The sequence below is a fragment of the Anser anser genome (assembly GCF_964211835.1).
Source record: "Anser anser genome assembly, chromosome: Z".
Taxonomy (NCBI): domain Eukaryota; kingdom Metazoa; phylum Chordata; class Aves; order Anseriformes; family Anatidae; genus Anser; species Anser anser.
In genome coordinates, this window is record NC_139723.1 from 715,001 (window position 1) to 735,636 (window position 20,636).

The following is a 20,636-nucleotide window of genomic DNA, read 5'->3' on the forward strand; positions in this document are numbered from 1 at the left end:
TTAAGTGAAATCGTTTCCTGGAAAGATATTATAGGTATCTATATTTTATTTGCCATCTTAAACATATCTGGGTCTTTATGACCTTATTTTTAAAATGTATTTCCTTTTTACATTTCCTGGTGCAAATGGACTGCATAAATAAGCAATGTGCTATGAGGCTTCAGACTAGCCGATAAACCCTTTCAATTTTCATGCCAGCTTCTTCTTTTGTAATTCAAATCTGGCTGAAAACTGGCAGCTCTGAAAACTGAAACAAGCACTGCCACAAATACCTTGTAATGCTATCGACCTTGTCTGCCCATGCAGTGAGAAAGGGGGATGCATATGTGTCTGCAGTCATCCAGATAACACAACTCATTTTTTTGGGGGGATAACAGAAGCCAGCCCCGGACTGTGCACCAAAAGCAGTCATTACCAGGCAAGCTAGAGAATAAGTCTCTTCAAAATACACAGCGCATTTAAAAAACATATACAGGGCTCAGCCACTGCTTTCATTACCAATTTTAATTTAGCTCCTTCAGTTTGCCAGCCAGATAAACTCTTTAGTGCTGTTTTTTAATCTATTTGCTACATTTTATGTTTAAGATTATAGTAATATGGGACAGGAGAAGGAATCACTTTTAGAGGAAATAAAGAAATAGATCCGCTTATCGGCGCCCATCAGAAAGTTCATTAATCAGCCAGGCTTTGTGCCCCCTAAATTGAAAGGTTAAATAATCCTCTCAGGAATATTTCTCGGCACCACCGCCAATTGTCCGGAGAGAAGCTGCCATTCACAACACTCTGGATCGGTGACAGGGTATTTTACCACTGTTTGGACCCCAAACAATGATGGACAAATGGCCTGGCTTACAAAGAAACCTTTTAGTACAAGGATGGAAAAAGGACCACAAGCTTTGAAGTGGGGTGGGGGAGGTGGGAGCAAGGGAGAAGAGGCAGGGGAGGAGGAGGAGGAGACTCATGCATGGGGACACATTTTATATGAACGTTTATTACGAGACTCGCCAAGCTTTTTTATATATATACACTTTCAGACACAGGCATGCAGAGGGCGTGTGCAGGCGTACACCGCACACACGCACAGTTGTGGCAATAAGCACAATCATACTTAGGCATACATTTCTACATTAATCTGAGCACAAACATTTGCAAAGCCGGTAAAATCAGAAGATGAACAGAACTAAAGCATGGTTATATTTATTAGTTAACACACTGGGGAACCCAATACAGCCCAAGGTTTTAATTTTTGCTGTCATTCCACATGATTTACAGCTTCCTTTCTATCTTTTTAACCTTTATGTCATGTACTAATCATCTTTCACCATCAGATGAAAAAGGAGGAAGTAACACACTTCAAACAACTCTCTTAGGCAAGCATTTTTAATAAATAATTATTTTGAAGTCATTTCTGATCACAGCTGAATTGAAGTGAAGACAAGCAAGTGAAAGATAATGCTGCCAGAGCATATGAGACTGAAAGAGTGGTGCCTCAGAGGTCAGTTTTTGTACCCCATTATTTAGAATGGGGTACACTCTAAATAAATAATCCAAGCTTTTCTCTTTAAACTCCCTGGCACCTAGTTTTCAACTTGTAATGTCATTTATTGACAGACAGTTTTAACTAAACATTTTCCTTACATTACCAACATATTACCTGTGCATCTTAATGTTCATCTATTTCCTCATAATTTTTCCTGTTTTCTCTATTTAAGAGCATCATATATATTCAGTAATACTGTAATTATTTTTTTTTCTAGCTTTATAACAAGTGATGTCATCCAGAATATGCCCTTGAAGAAATGTCTGATAGGCTACAGATAACCATTAACAAAGAAAAGCTTCTTCCATGTCCTCGCACATTTTAAAATGATTCTGTTACATAAGGCTGTTTACTTCTATATGACCTGGGACATTCTGAATAGTCTACAGCGTCTAAAAATGGATCACAAAGTTTCAGATTTCTCTTCTCTCACATCACACAGATACCTCACTGATCAAAGCTGTTTCCTACAAACCAGCTTTTGAGTATCTCACTGCTGTCACTTTCCCTCTCATTCCCTCCTCGTACCATCATCAGAAAAGCAGAATTAATTTAAATAGGCTCTCATCTGCCATCAGAAGAATTCAAACAGAAACTAGATATCATGTGCAAATCCAGTGTGCTACTTTCAAAGCAGAAAATATTTCAGGATTATCAAACAGTCCTGAGAAATCCTTCAGCGCATGCGTTAAGTTCAAGCACAGGCAGTCACCATTCATTTTTTTAAACAGTGAATAAAGTTACAAATACACCTGAGAAACAGAATTAAACTGCAAAGTCGAGAGAAACAGAAATTGCCTATGTGTACAAATTATTTTCTTTATAGCTAGATGATGAGGAGCTTCTAACAGGCACAGAATCCCTAAGTTTCACCAAAAAAAAAAAAAAAAAAGAAGACACAAGCAGCAGCTTTTGGACTTGATGCTGACTCCGAAACCTAGCAGTGACTTTTTCTTTTTTTTTTTTTAAATGTATCACCTGATGTTCTATAAAAATAGTACCTCTTCTTGTAAATCTTTCCACTCTCATATCTCTGGAGAATCAAAACTTGTACAAAAGACTTCTGTGACATACACAGTAGTATTGCTCTAGTGCTGTCTATATTGCAGAACCACAGCAGATAGAACAACGAAAGGAGCTTCATCAAGTCAGAGGCAGACCAGACTATAAAGTAACATAAGTAAAGAAGCAGCAAGAAAAAGTTTATCAAATTTTGTTGGAGATAAAAAAGAACAGCCAATGACAGCAATGCCATAATTTGTTTCAATGTGAAGTGCTGCCAAGACAAGTAACTATTTGTGCCCAATTGAGTTATATTCATGGCTTTTGGATTATGTTTTTTATACCTATGGATAATATATTATCCAAATAACCCAATGCTCTGACACTAATCCAGTAAGGTGGCAAAATAGTACATACTTATAGCATAAGGACCTATACAACTCATCACTTTAAACAGGCCTTTTTTTAACTGCCTTGATGCTTGAGTTTCCAAAATATGAAAACAGGAACAGGGTAATTCTGTCACTAGGATAGCATCTTTTTATTCACATGCCAGGACTTAACAGGTATTTTAATATCATTGACTTGATAGACCCTCTCAGAATTAAATCAGTGAACACTTTTAAGGAATCCTAATCCGTAGATTATTAACATGATCAAGCATAACTTGAGAAAGTTACAGTCTAACACGAGCTCTTAGCTGTTCCTAATACATGGATCATTGACAAGATGAACTAGCAGTTCTGGCAGAGAACATGGACAGTTGCATACGCTTCTGCCATAGCAGAGCTAAATAGACTGTCAGTGCTAAACACCTGTAAGATTTTAAAATGCAAAGTATTTGTATGATAACATGCAACAGCTTCAGTACTTCTAAAGCATGTAATTTACAAACAGCTATTGAGTAGAGATGTGACAAGCGAAGTATCATTCGTGGTTACAAAATATGTGTAAAGAGTTGAGAGATATCTATGCTCTAGTGGCATTTCACACTTTTTCCACTGTGCAATAGAAAAGTGCAGCAAAATAAATTTTATATTAACTACATAAAAGTATAATTCTTATATATTTTAACGTATCTGATAAATCACATAATTATTGGTTTACTATGGAATTTAAAAAAACTAACTCTAAGTTCTAACAAAACTGAGAAAAAACACCTTCATGTCAAGGTCAGAAAAATAATTTTCAGGAACGTAGGAACTTTAATATGAATATTTACAAACAAAACTTACTGCAGAAAAGTCATAAAATACTGATTTTTTTTCTCAGCTAGAAGCCTGTGTCTAAAATGCATCACAAATCTGATTTCAGCTTGAAAACTGTTAGTTTCCTTATTTAGATTGTTAATACTTGAAATAACAAAAATTACTTAAATGATTGTAGAAGTTGACTTTCTCAAATTAAAGGATGAGAGAAGAAAATGTTTACTAAACCTGCAAACATTAATAAAAGATCATGTTAATCCTTTCACTTAAAAGAAGTGCACATATGTATGTTACAGAAACATTTCAGCAATGAATCTCACCGTGATTGCCCTGTTTTCTGTTTAAGTTACTACTTATCCAAGAATTTTGGTGTATCACAAAAGTAATGTATGCTGGACAAAGAAAGTAGACAGTACTTTATATGTAGAGAATAGACCAATTCCTGCCAACAAGTTAGTAGGGGAGGGAGGCAGCTCTCAACAGTCTTTTTCCAGTCATGAGCTCATTTTACAACCAGGATTGCTGGCATAGCATCTGAAAAATGCTGCATACTGCACAAATAACTTCCTAGGCACTCACAGGTTAGTTAACCACATATTTATATACTCAAACTATTACAATATATAAAGCTTTTAATTTCCAACCGCTTCTCTACTCCTTTTCCCAGTTAAAGACAGGGTCAAAACATACCATTTTGCAGAAAACTTGAGTTCCTTAAATTACTATCATGTGCATATTGAAGTTAGGGATCCTCGGGGAGATGCTACTTATCAAACAGTTTGAAGAGGTTATTTGGAACCCCAAAATCAGAGCAATGGAAATTATTTGGTTCAAGTCAGCCAGGCTTTCTATTTTCCCCAAATCCCAGACTGTTTCCAGAAATATATCAAAATGCAATTTCTGGTCAAGATGTAATCAGTCTTTAACCCTCAATTTAAAAGCACCTTTTATTTTATTTTCTGGGGAGGCAGATGGGGAAGAGCATGAGACAGATAAAGTGTTAGAGAAAGCAGGCATGCTTTCTACCATGCTTAAATGATTAAGGTAAGTGACAGCTGATTACTGTGCTGCTGGAGGATTATACAGTCCATCCAAAACAGCCTCTCAGGTCCGTGCCGGAGTCTGGAATTCATAAGAGTCATTTCAGCTTTCTGTTCTAGTGTAGTAAGAGCCAGATGCTGAGCTGGGGTAGCTCCTACAATTCTGTGATGTAAAAACAAAGAGGTGTCAGTTAAGGATCTGTCCTCCGTAATAAGGAAGTACCAAAAATCTGTAACTCTTTCCCATGAAAGAAAGTGCAAGTGCAAAGGCATGCTGGCATTTAACAGATAATCAGTTCAAACTTTCTAATTCAAGTTAATCAACACCCTCATCCCGACACCATTCCCCATTATTCAGGACTTGTAAGTGGCTAGACGCATTAGGTAAAACACAATATTTCCTGAAAAGACAAACTCTAAGCAGAATTTTTTGTAGACACTGTATGTTTGTATAAAGATATTGAAGCTACTTGATTTTTCTGTATTATTTTAAATACAGTCTTAAGGAAAAAAAAAAAGGAAAGAACTCTGTCTAATAATATTCCTTACTGAAAGCTACAGAATAGGATTTGCTCAAAATAAGTTATTTCAGAACCTGAAAGTCTTTTTTTTTTTCCTGGTGTGTCATAAAAGCTATCAGAAAGATTACTTTTTTTTTTTTTTGTGAAATACATTTTCTTTCAATAAAAACAAATTTTAGGTTTAGTTTTCTGACATCCTCAAAATACATGAATCTTGAAAGAGAACAATAATGTGGGACAATTTATAAGTAGTGGGGAAAAATAAAAACAACATAAAATGAAATCCAAGAGACCCTTTAGATAGAACACCAAACCACCTCTAGCATACTTATTTCCACCAGAACAACTGTGAAGTGCAGGCAGACATTTACAAAGCATCTATCTCAGAACGGCACTTGCAAAAACAACAGGGGGCTGAGCCTTGAACAATGCATGCATATAATTTAAAAACAAAATACCTGCTAACTGTGTATTAAAGGTCTGTTCCACCTCCTTTCCTGGCTAAAAAGGCAACCACGAATTCTCAGAAAATATGAAATTTTGATGCAACACAAGAACCACGGAGTCACCTTTCTCGCCATGGCAAGAGTGGGGACACCTTCATGTTCCAGGTGTCCTCGTTTCCCCCCGTCTCAGAGGAGATAGATATCCTCACTCACAAATCATGTTCCCAGAAATTCTGTGCTGACTTCACTGTAAATGGCTACTGAAGTGTTGACATGAGGGCCTGCTGTGCAATTCCAAAATACGAGAAAATACACTGTCCAGAGCATAAACCAGGTGGCATATTTACAATTCATAAGAATTATTTTAAAACAACCAGAATGAAACTTGTCAAATGCTGAAATCCATTATATTTAAAATAAACATGACGATCTAGTGGTCTGGCAACCTTGTATCATGTAAAGACCAGAAGAAATGTCGCTGCAGCCATGTTCACAGCCACTGCAGCAGCCCTGTCCCTGCACATGGGCAAGTCAAGCTTAATCTCTTCCTGAAAATACTTCTAAACCCATCCTTCACTGGCACAAAACATACAATGCTTCTCTGGAAAACAAACACTCTATCTCTCAAGCTTCGGTATATTGCACCAGAATAATATTTAAAATGTTTTCTTTATGAAAGCCACATTTTAAAGGATACAAATTGACTTCAAGCAACCCTGCTTACATTTTTATTTCAGAAAAAACGTGGCAGGCCATGAGGGATTTTAATAATGGCACACAAAGAAATCCGAGCGCAAAATTTAAACACAAAAGATTCATTGTCCCTTCATGTCTTTTACGCACAGAGGCCAAAACAGCCAATTCCTGGTTCACCTTCTTTTATGTAAGTGGATTAAAAGTAAGATTAACAAACTGTCAAAAAGCATGTTAAATGATAGCTTCTGCTAGTTAAAAATTCTGGTTGTTCTAAAACTCTGTTGGTGGCCATCTTGATCTAGCAGCTTTAATATAAATGAGACTAGTGAAGACAGGGGATGGGGGAAGGAGTCCTTACTGCCAGAGCTGTACAAGGGGAGAAGAGGTTATTAAACATGAGCAATCTCTGCAGAAAGAAACCACCTAGTCCAAGCAGAATATGCTTTTTAACATATGTGTGTATACCGACAAATAAATTAAAAAAACAAAAATTGTGCACTGTCCATTTTGGGGACAGATTTTCATTACTCTGCGTATATTTTCTGACGATGATACTAATAGTGGCCATATTAATTCCTATTTCATTATTGTATCCACATTTTGTTCCCGAGCTGGCCTTGCTACGTTCATTTTTGTACACCATTAGCCCCTCTGAACAATTAAGCAGGATAGCAAACGCAGGGAGATCTATGTACAGGCAGTGCGTATTTTGTTTTATCTCAAAATATTGAGGTGTCCATTTGCATGTCCTCTCAGTACCGCTATCAGCTGCCACCACGCAGGACGGGTCTGAGCTTTGCTTCCGCCAGGCTCACACGAAATAACGCGCACCGTGCAGCTTCACGCCTCGAGCAAAACATGGCTCGCTATGTGCTGGAAATTTTTTTTTTCCAGTGATGTAATTTCTTGGGCTGAAATGAGAGTGCTTACAAAACATCTTCCACCAGTGCCATGAGGCAACCAGCAGTAAGCCATCGGCTGACCTCCAGAAGGGGGGTGGTCTGGACCCAAGGTCTTGTCCACAAGTACAGTCCGTAAACAAACTTTTCTTCCATTAAGTGATGCTCCCACCAAATACCAGCTCTGGATCCTGCTATTTCTCCAAAGCTACATGTGGTTAATATTTAATCTGGTTCTTACATTTAGCTGGCCATTTTTCAGAGACGGAAAAAGGCTTTCTCTCATAAAATTCACAGCTGCAGACTCCGCAATGAATGTCTAAGCCTGGGCTACGGCAGGTTTATTCTTTCCCTCCAACATGCTAAGATTTACTTAAAATGGGAGCTGCCACAGGAAACACAGTTACACGACCAGATACCAGGTTAAACGCAGAGGGATGCTATCGTTTTTTTGTTGTTATTGATGGTAGTTTTTTTAAGTATACACTGCAAAACTGAACAGAACAAATGAAAATTGTATGGTGCCTTAATCTCACAAGTATTTCCCCTGACTCCTTTCTCTGTAAATGCATGGCTATAAACTGGTTTCCACTTGAGTACAGAATATTTAATAAATGCTTCTACCTTTTGTGGAAAAATCCGAAAGAACAAGAAAAGGAAAAATAAAAAGAGCCAAACATTCTGAGGATGAAAAAGCACCCCCAATATCCTTAAGATGTGGGAAAACGTGACGTAATGGCACGATCTATTGAGCTAAGACCACATTTCTCTGGGTTTGTGGAGTAGCTGGCATTTAGAACAATTAAGTTATACACTAAGTTTCCTAATAATCTACAACAAAGAGCTTTATGAGATCTTCAAATGCCCCGACAGTGAAAATATTACACTTATTATTATTTACACTGCAGTAAGCCATTATCAAAACTGTTTATCCTGGATCTGCAAACTAAGTCCTTGTGTTATTATTTGAATTGATAATAGCCTCTTTGATAAACGTAAGCTGGTATCAAAACTGACCTATCTATTGCAGATAAATAAACAGATACCTATATAAAGAAAAGCTTAAAATATGTTTTGTCAAATGTAATTTCCCTATTCTGACTTAGGAGAAATATACAGAGATCATGCAAAATGAGAACGATTTGCAAAAGCTTTTCATCACCATCTTAAAGAGGTTATTAAATATTATTTTAAACTAAAGTAGGAATTGGATTGTTCTGCTTTTTTTTTTCACAGAATAATTTTACTTAAAAGAGTTGAAAGAACAAGTTTAAAGAAACTAACCTCATCCAGTTATAAAGCTTTGATTATCACAGAGCCTGTAAATTTAAGCTTCATTGAATACAATGTGATAATCTTTTCTTCTATCAAAGCGCAAATTAAAATATTCCACTAATAAGCCTTTTTGCCATTTCAATTGCACATAAGATTTCTTGCATTGCCAGTCTATTTTGGTTAGAATAGGACATTTCTGCCCATATAACAAATTGTTTGTAATGTGCCAAAATTTGTCACCACAGCTAATGTAAACAAAAACCTACCACCATCCATAAAAGCAGAATGGATTTATTATTTAGTCATTGTTCTAGTCAATCCACATTCCTGTGCAGGGGCTACAATAAGTCAATAGATGGCAGTCCATCTCTTAGGAAAGACCCAGATAATGAATAAAATCACCAAAAGCTTCACGAAAGAGAAAGGTATTAGACTGCCTGTTTTTTAACAAACATTCACAGTAATTAACGAATAATACATAATGCAAAGCATTTAGACAAATTTTTTAATGGCTCTCTGTAAGTAACATTATAAAAGTATTCTTTTACTGAAAATTGGAATACCTTGTTTTATTTGTGCACACATTTACCTGTATGTGTGACACTCAGGATCAATTTACCAAAATCAGTTTAAATCAATGGCTAAAGCATAGGAAAACCCCCCTGCAGCTTCTGTTTGTTTGCTAATTACCAGGCATTTTCTAGAGCACAGTAACAACCACAACAGTACTTTAACTTGTAACTTGTAACTTGTGTTATTTTTCTTTAAACATTTATCCTTTTTGTACAGAAGTATTTATTCTAAACTAGGGAAATTATAATCTAATTTCTATACTGAAATACAAATGTGATGATATGGGAGTAAAAAACCTCTACTTTTTACTTATAATTCTTTACAAAAATACATAATATACATTATTCTATTAAAGAAGTTTTAATTCTTTCAAGAAAACTATTTAGGTCCTTTCTGCTGTGGGTGCAAAAGAATATTTAAACAGAAAAATAAAAGTTGGGCCTCCTACATTTAAACAACTCAGATATTACATTATCTTAAGGTATAACCTAATTTCAAAATATCAAGCATGTCTTCTACCACATAGATTTTGAAAATTTCATTCTTAATCTGACTATTAATGTAACTTTAAATGAGTCACAATGGCTCTTCCCATGCATAAAATGGAGAAGTGCAAAGTATCATAAGTCTGGATTATTTACAGACAGTTTGCAGTCTACTGGAAAAGACAAAAATATTTATCAGTAGCTAGTGTCCGACTCCAAGCCTATTTATCTCTGTGTGTCCATATTTGACTACATTTCAATATGTCTCTAAATAGCACTAATAATTTCTAAACGGGACTGTTAATAATACACTCTGTAACTATTTTAATTTCCTACAAGAGCTCTTGGACAAATGCTTTTACTTTTATACAAGGTAAAGTACTCAGAACACTTTCTACAAAATTCTCAGCTAAAATTTTCTACCTCAGCTACCTCAAATGTTCCCATAGCAAAAACTTGGACAGTTTTTAGCTCCTCTGTAATTTCTACAAAAATAAATATTTTTGAAGTATTGATCACCACTGGCTTGCTGAGGATTCTTCAATGGCAAGCAAGAATAAAATAAAATGAAATTTAATACCTCAGTAAAAACAGAACCCATCACGTTGCAGTACCTAATATACATATGTGGTTACTAGGCTCCAGATATCATAAACATTTCAGAAATACTTTTATACGCACCATTAAAAAATATAATGAAAGTGTTTACCTTCTTGCTTCATACAATTTAAAAAATACAAGCAGAAATACTCAGTAAATGCACCTATTCCTAAACTCTTTTAAAAAAATCACTCAGTTCTGTTTACAAGTACTCAGAGAGAGTGGAGGATTTCCAGTGCTGATCTTTGTTTTAAAATGATTACATAGAAAAGAAAAGCAAGAGGTTGTCAGCACAGTTTTTTCCCTAATTTTAGCAAAATCAAAAAGAAAAAAAAAGAGCATTCCACTATTATGAAGTGGTGGAGGCAACAAATTATAAAACACATGCCACATTTATTGCTCATAAGAAAATATGCACACCAAACACCCGTAAAAGAAAAGGACTGAACAAACTTTCCTACTTTATCCTGAATGGACAACAGTGATTAATAATATATAACAGGTAAATAGTAAGAGCTAGATCTGGACAGCAGTGACAGCAAAGATTCAGATGAACAGCAAATATCCTAGTATTTAAAGGTAGTTTTATATATAGAAGTTTTCTAAATTAATGTATTCAACATTTGTGATACCAATCCTTTAAATACTGTTTTAACCAGTTAAATAGTGTCCCAGGCTTAAATATTAGCCAAATTTGTGAGCATTTTGTTTTATTTTTGTCTCTCTTTTACATAGGAGGAAAACGCTTAAGTAACACACCGCTACAGTTCAAAAAGTTTTTTTTTGTTTCTGTTTTGCTTAAATGATTAAAGATCAACTCATACATGTCACAGAAGGATAGCTATATTCTTGGCAATTGGAAATCATCTACAAAAGCTTATAATGTGTATTTCTCAAATTAACATCTCTCTTTAGCTGAGATTTATTTTATTCCTTTAAAAACAGAGCTTTGTCATTTATGGTGATTAATTACCAGAATTTGGGATATCTGAGATGGGATTATTGCTTCTGCTATGCACCTCAACTTAAAATTTAACTCTCTTTATATGTGTAAATGTAGTCATTGAGAGGAGAGAGTACTACAAGACACTCATTTAATGATTACAGTATAAAAACAAAATCAGAAGTTCTAAAGATGTTTAAAAAATACTGACAGTGTTTCATTGCATTCTTCAGTTCAAAAACTCTTCAGATGTTTATTATCTTCTTGCAGAAGATGCTTGTCTATATTTTATGGTCAGCAGTTCACAGAAGAGTAAATAGGTTGGGTGTAGAAGAAAATAAAAAAGGTGTTTCTACTTACTGTTAGGTGATACTGCCTCCATATTTCTGGGCAAGCCTGGAAAATAAAAATATTGATCAGCTAGGAGCATGAAACAAGGTGCTTTACAGCCTGTTGGTTTTGGCATAACACAGTATCCACCGGTGTCGGTCACAGGAAAATAAGAAGCTTAACTGAAAGGGTCTGCATTTCAGCTTCAAAAACCTGGCTAGACAGTTTAATTGAATTTTACACTGGTTTAACACACTCCCTGCCATTGTCAGAAAGCCAGTAACAGTTTTCTCTCTCCCCTTCTTCTCTGAAGGTTAGAAGTTTGGGAGAGTAGCATGCTCTTAACTATAATAAGTATTAATACTGTAAAAGAAACAAAAATTAATTGACATTTAAAATTTTCTCGTTTTTAAATTTATACAATGTTTTGGAAATTAAATCACAAGGTACCTTCCTTTTATGTAGAAATAAAAATATTTTAGTATTTTTGTACATATCTCTATCCTAATCAAAACATAATTGTTACATGTAATAATCCTCAGTAGCCTAATGTCAGATGAGTTGTAAACAAGAAGCATAGCAGATTGCTTTAATGTTTCAATTTTTACAATGTCTTGCTTGCTTTTTTTTATTATTATTTTTAAATAACTTGCAAGTCTTGCAAACAAACTTGTAAGGACAGCCCATTGTAAATTTTTTTACAGAGTAGATTCTCAATCACTGCAATTAGACAATGGACCTAAGCAATACATAAGAAACAGGAAAGAGGAAAATGAAAGTGAATTTTCTTCTCTAAACAAAATAAGAATGTGCTAGTGATCAATGACACGGGGTAATTTCTCACTGGTTCTTGATATTTTTACAAAGTTTTTTCTTCTGTTTTCTTCTATCCTCCTCAAGTCACAAACAGATAAAGAAACACTGCCACTTTGTCTGTTAGCCATTTTAGTTGTTTAAGAGTGTGTACATAGCTACTTCAGTGGAGGTCCTTCACTTTTGTTTAAAACATTCACCCTTCTATGAAAATAGCTTCTTAATCATTTGAACAATTATTGATTTGGTTTGTCAATCTCAATTTTCAGTATTTTAAGAAGAAATATTAGTTATTCCATGGCTTCTACATAATATGCTGTAGCTATAATTTCAAACATTGAAGTCTCATGACTAGTTGTGAACTAGTACTAGTAACATTTATTTAGATTTTGAATATTTTTTTTCTCATGGCTGAACTCTTGCCTTCTTTTATTCTGACAAAGCATGTTAATTAAAAAAGCAAAAACAGCAACAATACACAACAATCAACATTAGCCATCGAATCTCTCACAGAATAACACAAGTTTTTGACAGTCACCCTATGTCACATTCAGCAAGTTTTTCGCAGATGTGATGGAAATTATATTATTTATTATTCATTCTGTCAGCAACACAATTTTCTGGAGAAAAATTTACAATCTGTTCTGTGTAATGGTTCAATATTTCTCATCTTACTCAAATAGTTCACGTAAATATTTGAGTTTTATATTAATATTTCTGTAAAGAAAATGTGTGAAGTACATCACATTTCTAACAGAGGAAAACACTACAATATTTGACAGTTTGAACACACTCAAGCTATTTTCAGATGCAAACAAAAGGATTTTCCTCTTGCACAGGATTTTGAGATGCAATATATAAACATTCTCTACCTGATAAAAATATCATATCAAAGATATTAGTTTTTTCCTCAAAACTATATAAAGCTTCAATCGTACATGAGACTTTTGCTGGTTTAGCACAGGGGTTGCAAGCAGTTATTTATACATTAGTTCTGGGTAGTTTTCGATTACCACAGTGTCCCCAGACTAATATGGTTGAAAAATTGCAATCAATGAGTTGTCATATACTGACAAAATGCCATTCTGTGATATGACCTTTACTTACACAGCAGCTATTTAATAATAAAAAACATTACTTGATTTTTTGAATAATATATATATATATATATTTTCTTCTCTGGATACAAAGACATCATTTAGAGTGAAAATCTGAAACTCAAAGTGGGAATCTGCAATTGGCACAGCTCTTAACAAAACTCTCCAAGAGGAACAATCCCAACCACTTAGCAATGCTATCTAGAGGTAAGTTTTATTATCATCATCAAGTGTGCTTCAAGGCTGTGGGAAAACTTAAGGGAGATAGGAAGAAGGTAAAGGAAAATTCGCCAAGCCTCTTTCTTCATTCAGATGGTGATTCAATATAATACATCATCACAATGATCACTTACGAAAAGTCAGAAGTTGAATACAATAGGCTAAATCAGATGCTAAAGAACAGCCTTTTAAAAATGATGCTTTTAGCTTAGAGTCTTATTACCTTGCATCAGCTCAGAATGACTGTCTATATCTTTTATCATAGAACAACAAAAAATATAATTAAGAGTTTCTATTGAATACTGGCTTCTGAAATGAAAAAAACATGGCCTGCTGTGGAAGAAAGAATAACCAAATACAGCAGCAACCAAAGCTCTGATTTTTATTTATTTAAAAGTACTTAGCCATGAATGGCCCTCATTTAAAGAAAAGCCCTTGTGGTATACAAGCACGATGGCAGTGTGATGAACTACATTAAAATAAAATTGCATTTATTTCCTGCCCCAGTGGTCTGACCTTACTAGCATTTAGATGTAAGAACACAAGAGTTGACTATTCTTAAAAGCAGTGCCACCACTTTACAGCCGCAGAAAACATATACAAAGGATGCTTTTCAATATCTTTAGGTAAATCTGGACACCTTTTTCTGCACAAGTTCTGCACAATTAATTTTTCAAAAAATAATGCCATTTCTGTTGTAACCGCATTTGGTTAATTTGGAATGGTTTTTATTCATATCCAAACACAAACCAGCTCAGTTTGCCACACCAGATGAATCAAGACTAGATACTGTGCATTTTGACCCGTATTGAATTTTATCAGGTGCTAATTATTGTTTTACCAGAACAACGGCTTAATGCATCTGTTGTTTAATTCCCACTTCCCTATTCTCAAATGTGAACATCAAAGAAAATAAAACACTCAATCTGAAACAGCCCCTGACAGCAGACCAGGACTCAAGTGCTCAATAGACAAGGCCCTTGCCACCAGTTCTCATATTTCCACAACAGTGAGCAAACACAAAAACGGCGCTAAGCGGCCTTTCCTCCTTTCCGCTCCCCTTGGCCAGTCGTCTGCCGGGTGCGCGGGGCGCTGGACGGCGGCCCTGCTGGGAGCGCCGCGCGGGAAGGATTAGCCTCACTAACACGCCAGCATTCGCAAATGTGGAGGAAAAACCCCACCACTGTATTTGGCGTATGAATAACCAAAATGCACGCGCTGACAGGAGACCGGGACGGGCCTATGGCTCCCCGGGAGAAAATGTAGCTGTGATGAGTGACAGGGCTTTCAGGAAATATGTTCACAATCACAGACAGTGAAGGCCATGACCTAGATCGTTTAAGAGCTTGTCTTGTCAAATTATCAAAAGCTTCTTCCTCTCTGAATAAAGAGTGACATAAGTGAGTGTCAGAAAGCTGCAGGCTGACAAGCCAAGCATACAATAACAGCATGCACGTCACATACTTGCCGAACACCGCCACGGCTAGCGGCAAATCTTAATGAGAGCGCGGCTGGCCCAGGAGACTTGGGTCCCTGCTGGCACAGCTACTCATCTCGCAAAAATCCTTCAGCTCCAAGTCAGTTATGGTCTGACACGACGACTACAATTACTAAACACAACTTTTTAACAGAATCCTCTGGTGCTTTGTCAAAGCAGCGGCTGCTAGGAGCTGCCCCGCTGTAAGCGACCACAATAAGACAAAAGATTTGCCAAAACACACACTTTTCATCACCTCCGCATGGGAACAGCCACGAAAAATACACAATGCATCACTCCAGAAACACTCCTGCACAAACAGATGTCAAGACCCTTTCCCCACAAGCTAAGCCTCACACGGCCACCACTCCCAGCGCTGCACGCAGAACTGAGGTGTTCAACCACCGGGATTACAAAGACTTCTGGTAATGTTTACTTATGCTTACGATTAGACAGAAATTGACTCGGCGCAGGCGAGAAAAAAAAAAAAAGGGATTGCTGCTGGGGAATAAGACCGTGAGGAAAAAATGACAAAATTTCTGCTTTCTCCCACAATGCCCAACAGAAGGGTAGAGAAGAAGGGTGGAGGCTATGCAGCACCACTGGTGGGAAAGCCCCTGGCCGAAACGTCATGAGCACACGCTCGATAAGGTCCAGCCCGTGCAGAGCCGCAACCAGCCCTGCCGACAATGGCACAGCACCAGCGGTAACCCCAGTATGCACTTCGATAGCAGTGAAGGCAGAAGGAAATCATCTGCGAGAAAACACTCTGACTGTGGCTTAAACAGCCAGAAAAGGATATTTAAAGAAAGATAAGTGAAGTTCCCAACTGAGGTACACACCTGTTTTTTGGGCAGAAGCACTGCTTCCAGAGCGTGTTTGAAGTGTGCAGATATGCACGAACAGACGGAGCCAGCGGTCACAGCACAGCTACAGAATGCAGGAGACCAGGGCACTGCTGCCTGCTAGCTCCAACAGTGAGCTCAGGCAGCCCGCTGTGTATCTGTACGCTGTTTTTTCTTAAGCGTTTGAGGAAACATTGTTATGCCTACCATTTTTGCCTCCTTCCTGCCACATCATCCTGTTTATGAACTTCTCTTCCCACCCATGCAGCTGGCACACAAGACTGTAGAGCACAAGCCTCATGACATCCATCTGAACTGCCACCAAACTTGCAAAACAGAGGATGTTTACAGCACACATGCGAATAAGCATAACTGCATATACATATATGTACCCCTCAAATATATACATACAGACGTCTTTGTACTCACAGATATGCAAGACAAGGTACTAACATTGCGTAAGAGAGACCTGCATCTTCATAGCTGGAGCAGCATATGGTCAAACAGAGCAGCACTCAAAACATCTGAACAGCTCTGCTACATGCTTCTGTGATGACTTTCCTGATGAAAGCACACTAGGTTTAGCTTTTCCAATATGGCTCAGAATCTAAGATGAGCCCATAAATTATCAGAGTTGTCTTGGGGAAAGTTACTGGTAACAAATGTATTACCCTGAAGTTCTAAATAACTTCGAACATTTTCAAATCAAACTACATGAAGTACCTTGGCTTGCCTCATATTCTCTTCTTGACAAAAGCATGGCTGTGGAGAGTGTCACTCTGAAACAGAGCGTGCATGGTAGATTGTTCTGCATCCTTTGTGTCACAGTAAAAGTGAGTGGTCTTTCTGGGAAAGACAGATTAAAGCCTTTTTGGATTGTCCAAAGAATTTGATAACAACTCAAGATCTGCTCTGTGAAGGCGGCACTACAGTTTTCAGAGTATTTTGGAGAACTCTGGAGAACATTGGACTCATTTAGCCCCAGGCTCTAAGCAGAACTTGTAGTCTGACCCTAGTTCCTACAGGAACCATAGACATCACAATGGGAAGACTGATACTGAACAGGGGCACTGACTGGGCTTTGTACATCACTTGGATTTTTGATAAATTGCCCCATGGAGAGGACTCATAATTCTTTGAAGAATGTAATTAACAGAGGCACAGATATACGCATCTATTATTACAATCAGTTTACTGTCTGAAATGAATAAGGGCTACGCTGCACCAGATCACCTGCCCGTTGTCTCTTAACTGTGGCCATAAGCCCACGTCTCATGGAGCTTAAAAACAAGGCAAGCCTGATTCCTTTCCCTAGTACTCTTCCACATTCAGCTCTTTCCAGCTCAGTGACTTCCCAAGCTGAATAGAATACAGTTTCTTATGTATTCAATAACCTTCAATGAGTTGTTCTTCCATCAATTGGTTCAGTGTCCTCTGGCGCCTGAGCAGACTTCATCAGCTATTACATCCCTTACTAAGGAGCCTCACAGGTCTTTTACCTACTGCATGAAGAGTCACCTCCTTCTGTCTTTTCTGAACGTGACTCCTACTGCTTTCATCAGACGCCCCTCATTCTTGTACAAGAATAAACAATGAACAACTGATCCCTAACCACTGTCTCCCGTCACAGAGGCTTTTGAAGGTCTTTACAGATCCTTCCCTCTGCCATCTCTCTCCCAGGCTAAAGAGATGTAGCTGTGCTGAAGGGTGCAGAAGAAAGGGATCAAACCTGCACCTAGTTCTTCACGGCTTCCCTGGTGATTCCTAGTATCCCATCAGCTTTTTTCACACCTTCTGAACAATGAAGTGATCCTGTTTTTGGAGTCGTATCTTCTAAGTCTAAAATTGAGTCCTGAATGGTAGTGGTGAGCTCAGAGCCCATCATTTCTTATATAAAGCTGCAATTATTTTTTCCCAGGCATTTTACTTTACTTTTAGTGCCACTAAAATTCATCTGCCATTTTATTGTGCTCTCTGTTTTTTACAGTCATTGTGCATCTCTTCACAGTTGGCTCACATCATTGAGACACTAAGTTCAGTCTTCCTAACAAATATTGTCATTCTATTGTTTACCCTTTTCTATGTCACACTTGCATATTCTACCTTTATATTCTTATTCCATGCCTGTTCAGTTTCCTCAAAAGCTTTTGGTCAGGAACTTTTTCAAATGCCTTCTGGAAACTGTAGGCTATGTTAACTGGATCACGTTCACACAAATGCTTCTTGACATTCTCCTTTGATGAACTCCAGAGGTTTCTGAGAAGTGGGATTTCCTTTACAAAATCCATCTTGAATTCTCTCATGCATATCATATTTATACATCCACTTCGTATTTGACTTGTTATTACGGTTTCAGCTAATTTGCCTGGTGTACACATTAGGCTGGCAGGCCTCGTTGTCCAGCTTTTTCTGGGACCTGTTTTAAAATTTGTCATTGTATTTGCTACTCAGTTACCAATCAGACACAAGTCAAGAGGTTACGCAACACCTTCAGTAATCTTGCTATTTCACCACTCAGTGCCTTTACTCCTTTTGGATATCTATTATCTAGTTCTAGTAATTGGTTAGAATTCATTTTTCATCTTCATTTTCAGTGATTCCGTCCTGATTTGCTCCCTAAAGTAACACTTAAGTGTGGAAATGTCCCCAGTTTCTTCCACAATGAACACTAGATGCCAAAAAAATGTTTTTAGCTTGTTAGCAATGGAATTATCTTGGCTGAACATTCCTTTCATACCTTGATCATCTGTTGGCTTTACAGGCTTCTGGCCCTGATTTGAAGAAAGATATACTGTTAGTTTTCTTCCTTTTCTAATTGCTCTTTGATCACTTTTCTAGACCGCTTTACTGCACTCTCACATTTAAGCTGCCAGGGCAGATGAAATCCTACTTCTGTGGTCTGGCATTCACTGCACAGATGTGCTACTGCATGACAGGCATGAGACTATGAGAACTGTCTGAAAGTTTCAGAGACAAGCCTTTCTGATTTAACTGTAGACCTAAGTGAACAGCCAAAACACAGGCTGGAATGCTCCTGATAATCCGTAAAATTTCGGTAGAGTTTAAATTTTGGGATGATAGAGGACTCATAATTCTCTACAGAAAATAAAATTATAGTGCATGAGGACTGGCTTCACAAAATATGTAAAATGGAAAAGGTGGCAAAAGATGCAAAGAAAAGACACCCAGGATTACCGAAGGGGAAATTCAGATTGTAACTGCCAGTACAGCTGGTGATTTGAGACCTAGGAACGACCTGGCATGAAGGGGAAGGAGGTCTGGCTACAGAAGGTACAGAGGCTGCCTGGGAGCAGGAGCAGGAACCAGAGGCTCTCCTAAGGAGGGAAGGTTTCCCTTGCTGGTGAGGTGAGAAATGCACAGCTTTGTTGGGAATGCCAGCCCAGAGCAGCCTTTGGGCAGCAAAGCTGGGCTGGGGGATGAAGCCAGTGCTGGACTGAGGCATTCCAGGCCAACATGCACAGGGTCAGTGCTAGCAGTGTCTGAGTGCTGTAATGGCATTAATCTCCTTGTGCCGCATCTCTGCAGCACGAGGTCTGGTAGATCTGCTTAGAGCGGAAGGATTCTGTCCAGTGTCTTGTCCATTGAATCTCTTTCTATTTAAGCACAAACGTGTGCTTAATTGCCTCAAAGGGTCCAATAAAAAATCCTCAACATTACACTTCCAATTGCTTACCAGAAAGCGTTTGCAGAAATATACCCTTCGTGTTCTTCAAAGGAATGGTGCTGTGTACATACTAGCTATAAGCGGAAGTACATTTAAAAGAAGAAAACCAGATTTAAATTTCTAACATTCAAAAATACCAGAAGAAATACTACTAGGTAAATGGTTGGGCATCCCAAATGGGTTGAGCATTATTTGCATATCCCAACTATCATTGTCTACAGTGATCCTGTAATAAACTCTCATTTTTCCTTCTTTAATTTCTTATTTTTCTCATTATTTGCTGCAGTAACAACTAATTTTTGGGAACAGGATGGATACGTGTACAGTACAATGCACACTCCCTCTCATCCTGTCTAGAAATGACACTTAAATAGCATATCAAGGGAAGCTTCCTGTGTTTGACTGGTAAGCTACAGGGTCAAACATCTCATTGAAACTCAACTATTCCACGATGCTGCAAAATGGGGATTGAATGTAATGACAGAGGTTATGAAAGATAAGCTTTATCAGGTTAGAACAGTTATTCAGATAAACTTTTGTATTCAGGGAACAAAAGGCCTTCTCAGGATCTCTCTTAATCTTTGACCAAACGGAAGGAAAAAAAGGAAAGGAGGAGACATTTAGAAAGAGATATCAAACGTTTCTGAATTTCAAAAAAAAAAAAAAAAAACCAAAACATTTAGGGGAATCAAAGAGGTGTCTTTGGAAGACAACCATTTAAACCCTATCTTCAGCAAGAAAATTTCGCTAGTAGGAATTTATGCTGATTTTAACACAGGTTGCCATTTATTCTTATATTTTTGTGTTTAAGTTGCTTTTAATTTGCTTTTAATTTGAGAAACAATGTAAAGCATAAAAGACTACTTGCTATGTATCAGGAATGAATTTGTGGGACATGTAAAGCCATAATAATTTCATACAAGGTTAAAAAAAATGACATAA

General features: G+C 37.3%; 1 protein-coding gene across 3 annotated transcripts in view; it reads right to left on the reverse strand.

The window, feature by feature from the left end:
* The window catches only part of ZCCHC7 (zinc finger CCHC-type containing 7), a 116,352-nt gene that overhangs the window by 11,184 nt on the left and 84,532 nt on the right, over positions 1–20,636 (reverse strand). For all 3 annotated transcript variants that reach the window (XM_083818373.1, XM_083818375.1, XM_083818374.1), the window contains one exon: positions 11,589–11,624. In XM_083818373.1, the coding sequence (XP_083674499.1) occupies positions 11,589–11,624 (36 nt within the window). The remainder of the gene's footprint in view (positions 1–11,588; positions 11,625–20,636) is intronic.